General features: G+C 39.2%; 1 protein-coding gene across 4 annotated transcripts in view; it reads right to left on the bottom strand.

Annotated features, from left to right (window-relative positions):
* MME (membrane metalloendopeptidase) overlaps positions 1-17708 on the bottom strand; it is a 108162-nt gene that overhangs the window by 53350 nt on the left and 37104 nt on the right. For all 4 annotated transcript variants that reach the window (XM_034997485.1, XM_034997455.1, XM_034997464.1 and 1 more), the window contains exons 4-8: positions 12339-12500; positions 11294-11374; positions 11112-11207; positions 10874-10992; positions 9150-9215 (exon numbers count right to left, since the gene is read on the bottom strand). In XM_034997485.1, the coding sequence (XP_034853376.1) occupies positions 9150-9215; positions 10874-10992; positions 11112-11207; positions 11294-11374; positions 12339-12500 (524 nt within the window). The remainder of the gene's footprint in view (positions 1-9149; positions 9216-10873; positions 10993-11111; positions 11208-11293; positions 11375-12338; positions 12501-17708) is intronic.

Here is a 17708-nt window from a genome sequence, read left to right as displayed (position 1 = left end):
AATTTACTCAAAATTCAAGTTCCCAGCACTAGCTTAATGACAGACAGACAACCATGATTGGGGAAGTCATGCCACACAAGGGTGGGATTAATGGGCATTTCTATGCTTCTAATATTCATTCCCAGGGCAAATACGAAGGAAGGTTATATAGTGCTTAACACTTTGTAATTTCAAGAGGGTTTTATACCCCCTACTCATTCATTATCAGTGAAAGGGGCACACTTATATTCACTGTGAGTATGAAAGGTACATCTGAATTTACAGCAACTCATCAAGAGGATCAAACATAAAACTTACAGGGAAATAAATATTTTATCAAGCAAGATGTATAGGTATTATCAATTTGAAAATCAAGAGGACAGCTTAAGGTAAGGTTTAGATACTGGCATTCCATGACCTTCAGTAAATGCTAAGTAAACTGTTCCCCAGGGAGAGGGTTTCCCTTTTTACAGATACCCTGTAATGCTGGGGTATCTAGCAAACATCTCCATACATGGATCTGCTACTCAGTTGAACAAACTATTTTCAGCTGTGGGCCTGTATTAAAACCTAATCACTAAGGTAACAGGGATAAAAGGATGTTTGTATGTGTATTCTCACCAAGTCCACTCTTTTCCTATTAAAAGGCGATCAGAATTCTTGTTTCACTTGGAAGTAAACAAATACGTCTGAATTCATATCTCACGGGACCGACTATTCCAAACTATAAGCATGCAGTGTTTTGAATTAACTATATTTCAAATAATACGAATTCATCTGCATTCAGCAGGGAATTACTACTATGAAGGGAACGGTAATTTGAATTTTCCAATATCAGCCTGCTGAGATTTTTGTTTTTTTATTCTGTGGGACGCTTTTTTTTGTTAATGAGGTAAGAAAGCAATAACAAGAATGCTCTCCTGCACTTCCTTGACTCTGCAAACTGGTTCTACTCCAGTATCTTTATCTTTACAGATACATTTAAAGACTATAGAGCTTGGCAAAAGGCAAGCACAAGAACTTTGGATGGTGCTTCTAGTCTGCCAAGCAGGTGAAGTTTCCCAGAAAACTGGAAGCATAGGATATCAGCAGCGTCTGGGATGCTGGACTCTTTAATACAGCTACATGGAATACGTTACTTCCTCTAATGAGCTCCATTACCTGGCAACTATTCCAATGTGACTGATTAAAACATGTGTCTTAGTATCTTGATTATCTTTCCTGGCTTCCAAATTTATCTAGTAGCTGTCAGAACCCAGGCTTACTCCTGCTGTTAAATCCTTTTTACAAGATATGATTCTCTACCCTAAGGTTTTAATTTTCTTCCTTAAGATATTTTGTAGATATGTAATATGCCAAATGATAGTAATTGTCATGATTTGGGGAGAAAGTAATCAACATATACTTTAGCATTTAAATAGTAGGTTGGCTAGGATATTTTTAAAATTGAAATTCAATTTTTCTATTTTGTCACTGAGAGAGCAATTAGTTACCAGGACAAGGTCAGAGCCAACTATCTTGACAATCATTAGGTAGTTTTTGTTGAAGCCTTCAAATGGCGAATCCTTTATGTGAAAAAGAATCCACCTAAATACCTACATAGCCCTTCTTTTAAAAATAAGACATTGTAAATCCCAACTCCTGCAATAGCAGGTTCAAAGATGATCATTGGTTTTACATGGTTTTATGGTAAAATCCATAATAGCAGTTTGTGAGTTTTTAAATTACACGCTATCAACGAGATGATATTTACTAACACCCAAGACCGTGAATTGTCACTCTAAGTAGAACAATCTTCATTTTGCAGGACCAAGCAATGGTATTTATAAATTGGCTCTGTTCAGAAATTGGGCTTCTCCTGCTTAGAAAAAAGCTGGTATTTGTTGGTTGCCAAAGAGAAAGACAGCAATGACATTTGACTATTGTCCTTTAAACTTTAGTATCTTTGTCTATGAATAACAGCAAGACCCAGGAATGAACAGATAGCTTTCCAGTTAGATTGGCTGATATTTGGGTACTTTGGTATGACAACCACCTAAGGATCAGGAGTTTCACTTCCAAAGATTCTGTTCTGGGACACCTAGCTCTTACCAATTTTCTGCCTTCCGTTTCTAGAGAAGGCATATGGAGCATGAAGTGACTGAAAAGTCACAGAACTGTGCTCTTCTTAGCTACCGATGCCCGGGGATTTTTAATAATGTTACACAGAAAGTTTCCTGAAGGAACACACAGGGGACATCAAGCAGGAAAGATAGGTTTCCCATCAAAAAGATCCCCCTCCCCCCCGCAGTTTAAACACCACTGTCAGGGAGCATGCAGCTGCCAGTACATGGAGACTTGCTGACTTATACTTGTTATCAGTTATCAGAATCAGAATCACACAGCCATTCCTGGGGACCACAATACAGAAAGAACCCCTGATCTGAGCAGGAGAAACACAGGAACAAGAGGATCCACTGTGGACCAGCACTGGGACTCTTTGGAGCTTTCATCAGATTATTAATGAGGAGAACCTTATTGTGTGACTTCTAAGGTTTATTGCACATTTTGGGGAAGATGCATGTAGTTCCTTTTATAAGCCAGATTCAATCCATCTCAAAAAATTCTCTTGTCAATGTCACACAGCCAAAACGAGTCTTGTCATATTCACTAGGTCTCAAGTTTAAAAGCTCCTTTATGTCTCAGCTTCCTGTGGCAATGATGAAGTAGTGGGCATTCTCTGAGGAGGGGTGCCCTGACTCAGAGATGCTGGGAATCAGGAATTATTGTCTTCCCTCACTCAAATCTGGGATAGAAATCCTTTCCATGCACTCGTGTAACATCTCATCTCTACTGTTGTTCCAGGTAGCTATTGCAGAAAAATGAAATCACTCCAAAACTCAGTGACTTAAAACAAAAATACTTTTTTTTAAACACAATCATTATGAAAAATTAATGAGTATGAACTTATAATTTAATAAATTATATTAAAATATAAAAAAATAAAAGCTCCTTTATGTTTTGTTAAATACAGATACCTGGGCTGGCTAAAACCTCTTATTAGTCACCTGGTGCCCAGAGGGGACAAAATGAGGTCAGCAGGTTCCTTTGTAGGATCTGTGGTATCAAGTCAGCCAAGGAGCAGCCAGAGTGATCTTTTTAAAAACCAAATCAAATTACATCGAAATTATCCACCCACCCCTATCCCTAGTCACTCACCTTATATCATATCACCTTGTTTTGTTTCCTTTATAACACTACTGTCTGCATTCATCTTATTTCCTTAAATTATTTACTTGTTTCTTTGTTTTCTATCTCCTCCCATCAGAACATGAGTTCCAGGTGAACAAGGACTTTTTTTCTGTCTTGTTTCCTCAGTATCTCTACTGCCTAGAAAACTATCTGTCACATAGTAGAAGCTCAATAAATACCTACTGATTAAAAAAATGAAGTTAAATTTTAAGTATATTAAGAAGTAAGTTTCCCTCACTTCCTGTGACATCAGATTCTCAGCCCAAGTCTGGAACAGTTTCTCTCAGCTTGTATTTTGGATAAGTGGGCAAACAAAATCCTCTCTAGGTTTAACTCAGTTCCAGCTTGCACCTGTTCATCTAAAGGCCTGCAAAGCTCAGCCTGTGCTCCTTCCTTCTTTCCTGCTCTGCATTTTCTCTTATTCAGACATGCAGACTCTGGATCATCTCTTTCTGGCTTCCAACCATCCTGGCCATGTTCCAAGTCCTCTATCCTTAACCCTCAAACACCTCCATTTTTTTATAAACCCCCAGTTTTTCTAAGAGGATTCAATTTCTTCCTGACTCTGAACTCCTTCTTCCCTGCCATGCCTCATAACGCTATCTCCTATAGTTCTCATTTCCCATTCCTGTCCCACCTCCTTGGGCTCTCATCCACTAGACCCAGTGGTTCCCTCACTTTTCTTTTAGCCCTGAAATGCTCTGTTCAAATAATTATCTTGTTCGTGTACAAGCAAGTAACATAAATCATGATGGATTGTCTTGGAGTATGTAGACGTAAAGGTGTGGCTCCACAGAGCCCTGCCATTGACACGCAGAGGTCTTAAGTTTGGAAACTGATACTCTGGCTGATTCTACCCTCTCAGACAAACACAGAGCATATACATATCTGTAACCCGGTTACGCTCAAATATTTAGGGTTGCTAACCTACAGATTTCTTTACAAAAGAGGACAAGGTAAGAATTAATCTAGATAATCTAAAGAGAGAAAGAAAGGGAAGCTTTGAAAACAATTCCAATTTATCTCCAAATACAGAGTTCAGAGACTCTTCTGAAAGTAAGTGATTCCTTAAGAAAATTCAGGCTGTCATTTCTTTCAGTGAATCAATCAATATACAAGAGCTTCCTCACATAAGTCTGGGTGCATTGAAAAATTCCATGGATGGGATGATTATTTTTTATGGGTAGTGTGTATCTTTCATATTGTTTTCCTTGCATGAAATTTATACCCTTGGAAGGGATCGAATTGTTTCAAATCTCACTACTTCTGTCCTTTGACGTAGTAGCGTGTCATTCAAGTTAATCAGAGTAGGTTTCTATTGTTTACAATTAATGTTCTTAACTGACACCTGGATCTTTTAATCTGTGAGTTTAAGCAAGTCATTTTACTTCTTTGGGTCTCTGTTTCCTCATTTGTAAGATAAGGGTTTGGATCAAATCCTCTAATGTCCCATTTAGCTCTTTAAGTCTGTGCATGAGTAACCCTAATTATTAAGAAAATATAGGACCCTGGGGTGCCTGGGTGGTGCAGTCGGTTAAGCATCTGACTCTTGGTTTCAGCTCAGGTCATGATCTCGGGGTCATGAGATCGAGCTCTGTGTCAAGCTCTGTGCTCAGTGTAGTCTGCTTGAGTTTCTCTCTCCCTCTGTTCCTCCCCACTGCTTTCTCTTTCTTTCTCTCGCAAATAAATAAATAAATCTAAAAAAAAAAAAAAAGAAAACATACAATCCTGTCATGTAAAAAAAATGTAAGAATATATATCTCTGGTTTCTATTGCCCTAGAGCATGTTCCCTCTTTAAGTGAGAGGAAAAGTACAGAAAATGAAAAGGAAAAGAAGTGTTTAAGTTTAGAACAATAACCAGAGAAATACAATATGCATTTTTCAAAATACAACATTTAAAACTGCCAGAATAAAAGCACATAATAAGTTTGAAAGGCAGGAAGGTCTTTTAACAAGAGAAAAATAGGTTTTGTCTTTGAGGAAGAAGGTGAGAAATAGTTCTTGGAAAAAAATGCATCATCTATTTTCATTACTTAGTTATCTAACAGCACAAGGCATTTTACTGTTTTGAATGCCACATAATTAGCACAACACAAAAATTCCATTTGGAGGGTATCAAAAGCAAAAAAAAAAAAAAAAAAAAAACCTAACAAAAAAAACAAAAAACAAAACCCACGCTTCCATGAAGCAGAATGGGCTTAGGAGGTCAAGGAGGACCTGGGGAAATGGGCTTAGGTAATGATTTGATCAAGATCTATGATTAGGGTCCTTTTGATCAGAGAGGGTGTGACCCTCCCTCATCCCCAGCCTCTGAAGCATATCTGCAGAACCAGACTCCGCAGTAGAGTTTGAAAATCATTGGCTAGTGTGACAGGCAAAGAAGCCAGGCTTCTCTAGTCAAAGATGGAACACCTTTCGTGGTAAAAAGTTGGTGACCTCACGTTAATCCTCAAAACTTCTCTTGGTTATTTCCAATAAAATAATGTGGAATGCAAAAGTATGGGACCCACTGAATGTGTGAATACATCTCAGGCAAACTGAATGTAGCAGAGAAAGAACTGGAGATTAAAAAGAGGAAAAAGGGAGGCACAGTTTGTGAGATGTGTGTAAGATGCTTAGGAAATACAGCCTGTCAGCTACTGAGGTTCTAGATCTCACACTTGCCCCAACATCAAGAGGAGGAACTAGGAAGGACCTCGAAGGATTGGGTGCTTCTACCTTCCCTTTTCTTTCCTCTCTTCTCTGCCATCTTCCCCTTCAACTATTCATCCACTGATTTATCCCCTGATTCATTTAGTATTCATTTGATAATTCATAAGGGTCAGAATCTGACCTGGATACTGGAAATAAAGCAAAGAATCAGTGAGACATGCCACTGTTCTCACTAATTTTACAGTTTCCTGGGGGGGGCAGGGAATGACCTTAAATAAAAAAGTATCCAGAAACCCATGTAATATGGGAACATAAAGGTATCTTCATCTAGTTAAAAGTTCCAGGGAAGGCCGTCATGAGGAAGTACAATTTAAATGTCAATTTAAAAGGTGAGGAGAAAGGAAGGGAGCTGGGCAGGCGGCAGGTGTGTATGGAATGTTCCAGACAAAGGGAACAGTATATATAAAAGCCTATAAGGGAGAAAAATCAATGCAGACCAGTCATACACAGATACAATGATATTAAGACTTCTTCCAGCTTTATGACTTTCCCACTAGCTGTCATTTCGTTAGTTTATCCTTTTCACCATTTTTTTTCATGAAGCAATAAAACGCTGAGGAAAAAGTATTTAAGGGGGTTAACTTTTTTCAGAGATAGCAAGGTAGTGGGAAAACTAAAACTTTTACCTGATAGCTGGCTAGGGATGCAGAAGAGAAACTAAGTGAGGGATTACAGGTGGAAGTGCCCATCATCGAAGGGCACCTAACTTGAACCGATGATTTCCAAGCTGTAAATGCCAGTGCTGCTGAGTTTTCTCTATCACTTGCTCATTTAAAGAACCCTACTAGTATAAATTAATATTCTTACGAAGTTGGAATGATGTAATGGAAGGAGCGATGGACAGGGACAAAAGTTCTAGCTCTGGTTCTACTATTGCTTTTCTGAGTGTTCTAGGGCAAACCTCAGAGCCTCAGATTTCTCTCCCATGAACTTTATAAATATATTACTCATTCCAGATTTGATCACCAATGTGTCGTTTGACTATAAATATAGCATTTCCCAGACCAGGAGATGCAAACTGTGGCAGGACTGCTGAATGCCTTTAGTGTCCAAGATCCCCTTCTTCCTTTTAGTAATAGAACTTTCCTCCCCATCAACCAAATTTTAAAGAGGCACATATGTGCCACCGAGCTGAAGGCTACATTTTCCAGCCTCCTCAATACTTAGTTGTGGCCACATGACAACGTGCTAAGCAATGGAATGCATGCAACTTCTGCATCCCCACTTACATAGAGAGAAATCTCTTCTTTTTCCTGTGGCATGAAATGTGAACAGAGCATTGGTGAACCAAACCTGCCCAAACAGACTAATAACAAACATAAGAAGAGGTTGATGTTCAAGCAATAAGGTGGTCAAGGAAGCTTCCTTCCTCGCCTGGACTGCCTGCCTCCTTCTGTACTATCACGGGAGATAGAAATAAGCTTCTCTCTGGTTGGAGCTTCACTATTTTTAGGTCTTTCTGTTACTGTAGCTTCACCAGGATCCAACTAACTTACAAACTCAGGGGCATACAGGGACCAGGAAGTCAATATAAATTAATAGTCATCTAAATAAGGACTGCTCAAACCTAGAGAACAAATGCCCAGTGGAAAGAAGCAAACAGCTCTGTCCATCCGCCGCCACATGGGAATGCAGGCCTAAGGTTTCCAATCCTACTAATTTGTCAAGAAATCTGGATTCTCAAGCAAAATCTTACAAGTTTTAAAAATATTGGCAACTAAAAACTTGGAAAATAAAATGTTTTCTTAACATTTGGTGGCAAAAAAATAAAAAAAATAATAAATAAATAAAAATAAAAATATTGGCAACTAGTCCCAAATTTAAAAACACAACAAAACTGCAGGTTAAACAAAAATGCCTCTATACAGACTTAAGCCTATGACGGCCAGTGTGTGACCTGTTGTAGATGATGAGATAGCACTGAATATAAAATGCACAAATACACCCTCATCTTAACACACCTTTTTTTGGGGGAAAAATAAACTTTATCACATTAAATATATACACTGACTGCCAGGTCAGCCTTGATATCAGAGATGTTAAAATACAAAAAAACCACATATTTTTAGGATTGAAAAAATCTGATGTTTTTAGGGCACAATCTTAAATATGAAAAACAACCCAGTTGATGATGATGACAATGTAATATAAGGAGTCAAAAATTCCTCAATCACCCTCAGCTCTGCAATAGGAAGTAGCTCGAAAAGCCTATAATAGCTGCAACCCACACAGTAACTAGATTATCATGAACTCAAATACCCCACCTCCATTTGACTGTGCTACTGATTGTCGCCTTTTATAATACATCTTTTTCTTCATTTCAATGTTGGGTAGCCACTCAAAAAGATACTGTTTTAGTCCATGTCATTTAAATAAGGCATTTAATAATAAGGCAAAATAAATTTTGGCATAAACATATTTAGCTAATCATTTTCGCTAAGTGTAAGTTCAGCCATAACCAGTACATTGTAACTCATCAGGATCATCAAATGTAAACTTAACTTACTTCTGAGTTACAAAATAATGACAAGGAAAACATTTATAGAACTAACGTCTTTCACAAGTATCTGATAATCCATCCCATGGCTGAGTTTATCTTCTGTTGTTTTTTTTGTATCAATAAGCCTAGGCACATGGACATAGTGTGAGCGCAGTAAGGCTCTGAGACAATATGAAACACCCCAGGTTGTCCAGCGGTTTTCTGTGGTGTAGAATGCCCCTTGGCTCACTGACCAGTGTTAGAGTCAGGAGGTGGCTACAAAGGTTTGTCTGAACCCGAAGCTCCTACCTAGGTAGTTCCCTAAGTGTCACATCCAAAAGCTCTGAAAGGGTCCGCAGAATAGGATGTGTCTTAGCACAGACCACTCCCCGATCCTCACGGGCACCACCCTAGACCATGATTCGTCTGTTCAGTTTTTAAACGACTCAATTTATAGAGGAAATGAAACACTTAAAATGCACTTTTCAAAATGGGTCATCTGACTTCAATAGTAAGAATCGAGACACAAATCAGGACTTCCAAGTTTTCTTATTTCTCAGGAGACTTTCATTCAGTCTGCTGAAAATATTCATTCAGTCAAAGGAAGCTCACTATTATGTATAATATTAAGTATCTGTTCTGAGTGAAGAACACAGAGGGTTAAGTTTAAATCTGGCCTTAAGTCTTTTTCATTATTTATAAGTTTACACCAATTGTTCCCGTAGTTTTGTGTTTTTGTTTGTTTACCTCTTCATATATTCCAGTGCAGTCATAATAGTCTCTGGAAGGGAGGCCAAGTCGAGGCTGGTCAATCTATAAAAAATATACAAGGAAGAAAATAAACCGTTCAGTTGATGTGGGACAGTTGGACAACATATAAGCATGTTTATCTATGTATGAACAAGATCCTAGTGTTCTTGCTGCTTATAAGGGTGACAATCAGACAATGAGTGAATACAAATTAGGCAATGGTTTCCACACCACTTGGAAGTGTCACACTGATGGGTAGTTAAGCAATCTGGAAGATTATGCTGCAGGTATTTGAGGAAAACCAAAGAAAACTTGAATGAAAATACACTGGGAAGGATTTTTTAATGCAAAATGGAAGGGGCAGGTGGACAAAAACATGTTAGAATCTAGGACTTGGAAGTTTCTAAATTATACATTTACAGGACATTTGGCTTCCTGAGATCCTAATATGCTCTCCTGGGGGACATTCTCTTCTACTCTCACCCTTAATTGGGATGGAAAAAAACAAAAATTGGAAACCTCTATGGTAATTCTAAAACTGTTTGGCTAGGGGAAATCTTGCCAGAGATTTTTTTTACATCTCCTACCCTAGGGGGATAGAGGAGACTTCTCCTCAGTTCTCTCCCGCTCTGCTCAAATCCTGGCAGCTGGGTGTGTGAAAGAAGAAACAAGGCTCTGCTCTGGTGTGTCTGGTCCACTGTCTTCCAGTGAGAGCCACCTGGACACACTCCCAGCTCTGTGAGATTGCTTCCTATGCACTGCATGGTTAGATGGGTCCGGGGCAAGTGAGAGCACGGATGGATTAGAGTGAGAAAGCCAGCAGCTGTAAAGAGCCCACGACAATACCAAAGAGCCAGAAGGTGTCACCACAGGTAGGGTTCAGCCCCTTTCCAACCTTCCAATTCCCCCTAGGAAATCTCTCCATGGTGATCATGGGGGATGCTGGCACTTAAGAGCCAAAGGAGTGAATTCTGGAAGGAGAAAGTGGTCCACTGTAGAAAAGAGCTGGGTTCAATTTCTTTTATGATTTGATAAAAATGGCCATAAAGATTTATGCAATAGTGACATAAATATGAATCTGTGACTTGCAGCTTTTGGGGTACTTTCTTTTACAGGAAACCAAATAAAAGTTCTGTAAATGTTTTAGTCCATTCCAAACATACTCATTAAGTATTAATCTCATCTTAGGTGGCACCTTAAGTAAACCTAAATGAATGGCTTACATGAGAAAAAAAATCTAATAAATCCATTTTAAAAGAATATTTTATTTACTTTCACCCAAAAAAAAGTTCAGATATTCTTTAGTAACAACCAAAATTGTATTCAAAAACCCTTTTCTATGTTCTTTTTGGAAGCAATTAGAAATTTTGGTTTCTAGACTTGCATTACTTATGTAAACCAAACCATGCTCTTTTCATGAACACACAGAGAAATCGGGCGCTTTTTCTAAATAGGAGGCCCTTTCATTTCTTTATTTTATGAAGAAAGCAGTATCTAGACCAACGGTAGCAGAAGGGAGAGATGAATGTCTAAAACACAGCATTAAGAAAATACTTCCAAAATTGGAAATCCAGGTATTGGGGACAGAGCACAAATTTATTACTATCTTGCTCATGCAATTCAAATGAGAATATGCATTATTTCTAAATATCAGTAACAATGTATGTAGACATTTTATCACAATTTAAAGATAACTTTGGCTGTCAGCCACACAAACTTACATGAATTATATGGTTCACAGAGTTCTTATCATCAGTGCCAACAAAAAAATTAAGAATGACCTTTTTCCCATATTTAGAATTCAGTTGTGCAATAGATTTCTCAGCCGTCCAAGAAGTACCTAAAGCAACGAAAGGTGAAGTATACTTTTAGAAGGTTTAGTGCATTAATATGATACTATAATAACACAGATTTTACGTGGAAATTATTTTTTTAAAAAAGAAGAAAAAATTGCCTTACCATATGTTCGCTCCCAGTTTTCTGTTGCTACTGGCCAATCGTATATATTTGGTAACAGACTGAGTAGAGGTTTTCCGCCTCTGCTATCAATGGCAGCTTTTGAAAACAATGAAAATAAATTCATTATGAAGTCTTTGCATATTTGGGCACACTGTTAATGAGATAAAATGGAAAGCACTTACATTCATTTATACAAGATCTGTACAATGTTTTTGCTTTCTGCACTGCTACTATATCTTCAGTTTTGGGTTCTTGAAGAACATCTGAAATAGAGCATTTAATGAAACACATCAATAAAATTGCTCTTTTGCAGCTGTAATTAACATTTGCAATGTGGGTTCAGAAAAAAAGCTTGTTTTTGTGTATGCAGGTTCACTCCGTCCTCATTCTAAACTCTATAGGAAAAGCTAAACCCCTTACCTTATTCCTAGTGCAGAACTGGGAGTTGATTTCATTAGCCAAGTTAGATGAAAGTCTTTTCGACGAGATTATCTTTTTTTGTGAACAGTGAGGTGTACTGCTCTGCCATACATAAGTTACTGTTTTTGAAATTGAAATTAAAAAGAAATAATAATGCAGAGGAATATGGAATTTAATATGATAGTCTTCTATCTATGGCTGGAAATAATTATCTTTGTGTGATTGTACTATTCATGCTCCAAATAAACTGACTGAATTATTCTACTTGGTTGGAGTTTGAAAATAGCAAAAATTGTGTTTCTACAAAGTAACTTCTAGAAGAGGGGAACAGAAGATGGAGGATAGCAGAAGACTAGACAAGACTTCCTCAGCTTCCCAAGGAGAATGTCTTAGATGGGTTAGAATAAATATACCTGCTCTGGGATGCAAATGTCAGTAACATCTTCAACACAATAATGACTCAATACTGACTTCGACCCAGGACCAGAGTGGAAAAACAATGGAGGTAGTGTTTAGTGGCAATCAATTAATTTCTTCTTATGTGAAATGGCATAAAGATGCCATCTGTAGGAATAACAGAGCTTTATCGTACGTGTACCCACACATGAAAGCAGGAATGCTGAGATGCCAACGTATCCATTTCAGTGTTACCACCCTCAGAGTGACTTAGTGGTGAGCCACAAAACTTGGAGGGATTATCGACTTTAATCTTCTGTGACATTCTCCATAATGGCTAAGAGTTGTATCTTTAAAAAATGGATATATTAAGAGAGAAATCTTTGATGCATAGACACAAACTCCACTAACCTTTCAAAATGACTTCTAGTTCATCTCTTAAAATGTCAAAGTTACTGTAACGGGAGCTGGTCTCAGGAATGACGTTGCGTTTCAACCAGCCTCCACAGGCATATTTAAAAAAGTCTGTACAAGGCTCAGCAGTAGCATCCATGTTCTGGATCAGTCGAGCGGCTGAAAGACCAGAGAAAGAACGAGATAAAACGAAGGGTGTATTTCTTAAGTAGTTTGGAAGGGGGAACAAGAGCCTTGTTGTTTCTCTTTTATGATCAAGTCAACTGGACTGAGGCTCCTTTTTCTTTCTTACGTTACTGTCAATTGAAGAGGAATGATGACTATCTATGTATAGTCCTCCTCTCCTTTATTATAGTTGGTTTGGTTTATTTCTGAGAGGTCTTGGTCCTCCCATCCTACATCTCACCCCCACCTCCAAATAACTGAAGTTCTTGCTAGTTCCTATCTCAGATGAAAAAAAGAATACCAGTCTGCCTTAACCAGCCTGAGCCTGGGGGCTGACACAAGGTGTCTCTTTACTCTAATACCTTTAGCTGCTGACTTTACTCTTCAAGGTGCTGTGACTTTTGAATGTCTCTGAGACTCCAAGGGATGTGGGATTGTTTTTTGTTTTTTGCTTGTTTTTTGTTTTTAAGTAATCCTTACACCCAACATGTGGCTTGAACTCACAACCCCGAGATCAAAGAGTCGACAGCTCCACCGACTGAGCCAGCCAGGTGCCCCTGTGGGACTGTTCATGGATTTTATCATTTTAGTAAAGATCTGAAGCTGCCGTTATTACTTCTTGGACCTTGCTTACAATATTTTTGCAATTCAAATTGGACATCTGATTTGCATTTGTTTTTGTAGAGTCTGTCATTATAAAATTGGCTGTAAGCTTGTTAGCTTTTCTTATGTCCACTCTTTTATCTTTGAGAACCACGATGAAAATGGAAATGAGCCAACAGGGAGTATTTACAGTGTGCAAAACACTGTTCTAGGTACCGCAGTTGATAGAAGGATGCATAAAATAGGAATTACTGCCTGAGGAGGATATTACGTCCAGGAGGCCCAACGCCCACAGTTTCTAACACCTGGAATAGTTAGAAAACCTTCCCACTGACCTCCCCACGTTCCTTCTCCTACAAGTTGAACTGTTCTGCAGTGAAAACAAAAGAGCAATTGAGAATGCAGCTGTATCGCGAGAGGGTAAGTTCTCAAACAAGCTTTTGAAAATACTTCGCTTTCTGAAAAAATTAATTCATTAATTAAAAACTTCAAACAATTGCTAAGGTGCGCGGACTTTTTTCAACTGGGAATGATGGTTCAGTCTATATTCCAGCTGAACGTCACGGCCCCGCTTCTCATCACCTTCTTTTGGGTGTGTTTGCTTGGCTGCCCCCTCAAGCTCCATGTCTCTGACGCTTAACTACGGGTCATCTCCAGACCAGTCCTCTTTGGGCTTGTGCACAATGGTGTAGAGCACGGCCCGTATCACGGCCTCCCAGGTTTGAGCCTTGGGTAAAACTCTGTATTTCCCCCTGCCCTTTAGGCTTCTTGGTAACTCTTTTACCTCTTTTCTGTACTCTTGCCTTGATCAGTTTTTATTCTCGCTCCCTTTTAACTAGCAGTCCCCCATCTACTCATCATGCTAGCACCCTCTCTCCCTCCTTGGATATATCCCACACATCTTTCACAGATGAAACTTCCCCAGATACACTTTTGCTAGTCACTCTCTCACTGGAAAATGTCAGTGGCTTGACACTGCCCAGGTTAAATTACAAAACTCTTTAAGTTGGCCTCTAAATCTTTCCGAGACTAGTCAAAAGTCTCCCTCTGCCTTTTCTCTTTATATCCCGCCTCTGTGTTTTTATACAAACTCTCTGCTCCAACCAGATAGGCTTGCTCCATGTGCCACAAACACTCCTGTGTTTCTCTACCCGGTACTATTTCCTCTCTCTCCCTCACCCCACCCTTCTAACTTCTCTTCCCTTTCTTCCCAAATGCTACCCACTATTCATTGTTCAGCATATGTCCCATCTTTTCCCTGAAGTTCCCATGACTCCACACTTCAGGGACTCTTTCTTTCTCTGAACTCCTGAGAGCTCATGGCCTCACTCAGTCTTGAATGCTCAGATGAGGTTTCTGATTGTGGACACCTACGGTGTCTTCCTGACCATTCTGTTGATGAACTTAGCCTCTTTGTATTCCCATCATCTAGCACCTCATAAAAGGCATATGCACAAATGGTTATGTGTGACCACGGCACTGAGTCATCTGTGAGTCCTACTCTCTCCTCCCACACACCCCCTCCTCTGCTCCTGCAGGTCAGACCAGTTCTCATCTCATGGCCTCCAGTCCATCCCATCCTTGCAATGCCCACTGTTTCTGCTCTGTTTTGGGCCCTCCTTCTCTTAGGCTCTATCTAGGCCCTTTTGCCCAGGTTATGGCCCCAGGCCTCTCCCTACTCCAATCCATCCTGTGTGCCAGCCCGATTATTGCCATAACATTTTCACATGCCATTTCCACTCTGAGGTTTTCAATATGCTCCGTCTGCATTTATAATAAAATCCAGAAAAATATATAAATAATACAAATATAATAATAAAATCCACACCTGACACTAATATAACACTGCATGTTAATTATACATGAATAAAAAGAAAACAAATAAAATCATGGATGGAATAAATGACTCTAGGAGAAATTTAAAAAAAGAAGAAAAATCCAGATCCCACAGCATATTCTCACTCTGATTTTATCCCGTGAAGCTTCTCTCTCCCCACTTCCTCACATGTGCCATTGGGCCCAGTTTAAATGACTGTGCTCAGTTTCTACTGTGAATGCCTATAGTTTTCTGCTTTTGTAACTGACCATGGTGCATCAACCCCTGTTAAAATATCCTTTTTAATTTTTTCATGTTTAGAGATTTCAGGCATTTCCAAGGCTCAGTTCAAATCCTCCTTCTTTAAGGACTATCCTCACAAAATCCGTATCAGCTGCCATCGTATTCATTTTTGTTGTTGTTGGAAAAACCATGATCTCCTCACCTAGACTGTGTGGTTCCAGTAAAGAAGGGAATGCGCTTTCCAGGTCTCTTACAGAGCCTCATGTTGCACTCAATCAAGATTTGTCAGTAAAAACTCTAACTTGAAACATCAGGTAGAGATGAGGAAATTGATTTCAAAAAGGTAGAAAAAGTAATTCCCTTAAACGTCGAAAGAAATGAAGAGATGATGACAGGGGAAGTGAAAATAAAGACCCTCAACACTTGAAGAATTATCATATAAAAAGTGAAAAACCAGTAAATTGGAGCCTGAAAGAAGTGCTAACCAAAGATGTTCTAAGCATACATTTTTAGCAATTTTATGTAACTCTTGTCTTTTAAAATACTTTTAAGTATTTAAACTGAATGTTGTAGAGGCAACTGCCATTTTCGGAGCACTTCCATTTTCTTCTCCTCCCTGGGGAAATGGATGGTTTATGTCCTAACACCACAAGGAGCAATAAACTCCAAGGAGGGGAGAGCAGTGAACGAGTAATGAGTGAGTAGAATGAACAAGGACACTAATGAGCAAGTCTTACTGCCAGTTTGGAAATATCTCATGCTCTTTTAAACACCTTGAAGAAAAAGGAGGAGCAGTGGAGCAGCTCCATGCTTGTGAGCACAAGTCCGCTGCCATGTGAAATGCCTCTACACTTCTCACATCTCCCACAAAGGAAACAAGTGATCTTTCCCCGATCAGGTTGAATTCGTACTTGACACCCAGTTAAACGACTTCTATCTGGAAAACAAACCAAAGAAGCAGTGTTCAAACAATTTGTGAGGGCTGTGCAGGCCAGAGATAGGAAGAGGCAACTTTGCCAACTCCTTCCTGTGCCACTTTTTAAAACTTCCCTTTGACCAGAGAGCTCATCTGAGCATGGGCGCTTCCAATCACTTCAAAGAGTGCTCTCTGTTCTGGTGAATATTTTGGGGCCGTGGGCCAAGGCAAGTCATGAGCTAGCACTTTTATGCCGGGTCTTTGATCAAGCTTCCTTTAATCTCTTATCGTGGGTTTGATTCTCGGTTTGCACCTTATCCTCCGGACCTCCTCTGTGCTGACTTTTCTTTGAAGTCAGCGGTAGACCTGTGGGTAGAAGGGCTGTAGGAAACAGACACACAACTGTCAAACTGGTTGTAATTGTTTTTATATTTTGCACTTTGTTTTGAATTACTCAACCTCTCCACAGAGCCACACCTGGGCTCTTCAGATGTTTCCTTATCTGTGTGTTTCTGACTTCTGAGTAAACAAGTGTGGTTTAAAAGCAAATAAAAGTATTCACCTTCATCAGCAGACATAAAAAATGATGTAGGAAAGGCAAACGTATTGACACGGAATGTTGCTGACCAGATATTTGTGAAGTGAAAGAAACAGTACTTACACTTTTTAAAAATCTATATAAAAGCACAGAAAGTCTAAAAGACGTTTACAGCAGTTATATCTAGGTTGGTGGATTATGAGTGTGTTTAATTTTGTATTAGTTGCTTATCTTTATTTTCCAATTTGTATTAGATGAACATGCATTGCTTTTGCAATAAGAAAAAAAAAAGCATTTTTAATTTAAGAAAATAGTCACATAAAGACAAGAAAAGTAATCTTCTATTAATAATGAGCTTATTTCTTATGAATGACAATTCCAAATGTTCTAGGCTGATAATCTATGACACACAATTTTTTCCCTAACTAATCTTCTTGTAACATTCTCCCAAATTCCTTGACTATAGGAATTTTAAAACAAGCTCAACTACCATCTGGGAAGTTATTAATTACTGTATTCATTACCAAGGGTCCATTGTGTGGGTATGGATTAGAAGGTGCTGTATAAGCTGGGAAAATGTTTGGGTTCCTTAAATCAGGCAGACCTGTTTTGAATCCCTGAGCTTCACCACTTTTCAGTTGTACAAGATTAGGTAATTTCCCCAGGATCAAGCAGCTAGTAAATGATGAAGCCCCAGGCCTTGCACTCAGGCTCCCACGGGGGCTCCAAGTTCACCACCCTCTTCCCTCCATATTTTGGGTAGACCAGATGGGGCTGTGTGAGAAGCAGTGATCTGCATTCTCTCTTCTTTTCCACTCCTTCTCAGCTGCCTTTATTTTCCCCTTGCCCTCTACTTCCTCCCCTGCCTGCCACTATGTAAGCGCGGCTGCCCTCCTTCCCTAATGTCAACCTTATCAGCAGCAACTAGCCCTGGGTCAAAGGTAGTCTCGAGAAAGCATCAGGACTTGGAAGGTCTGTAGTATCCAGGAAGAAGGAAGAGGTTAAAACAACAACAGATGAATTCTTCACAGCAGGGCAAGCAGGGAGGTGAGTGGCAATGGAGCCGATTTGTACTCAAAGGCACAT

This window comes from Mirounga leonina, unplaced genomic scaffold, assembly GCF_011800145.1.
Source record: "Mirounga leonina isolate KUSES-001 unplaced genomic scaffold, KU_Mleo_1.0 Mir_115, whole genome shotgun sequence".
NCBI classification, from domain to species: Eukaryota; Metazoa; Chordata; class Mammalia; order Carnivora; family Phocidae; genus Mirounga; species Mirounga leonina.
The sequence above is the reverse complement of the archived record's forward strand: the minus strand, read 5'-3'. Positions and strand labels throughout refer to the sequence as shown.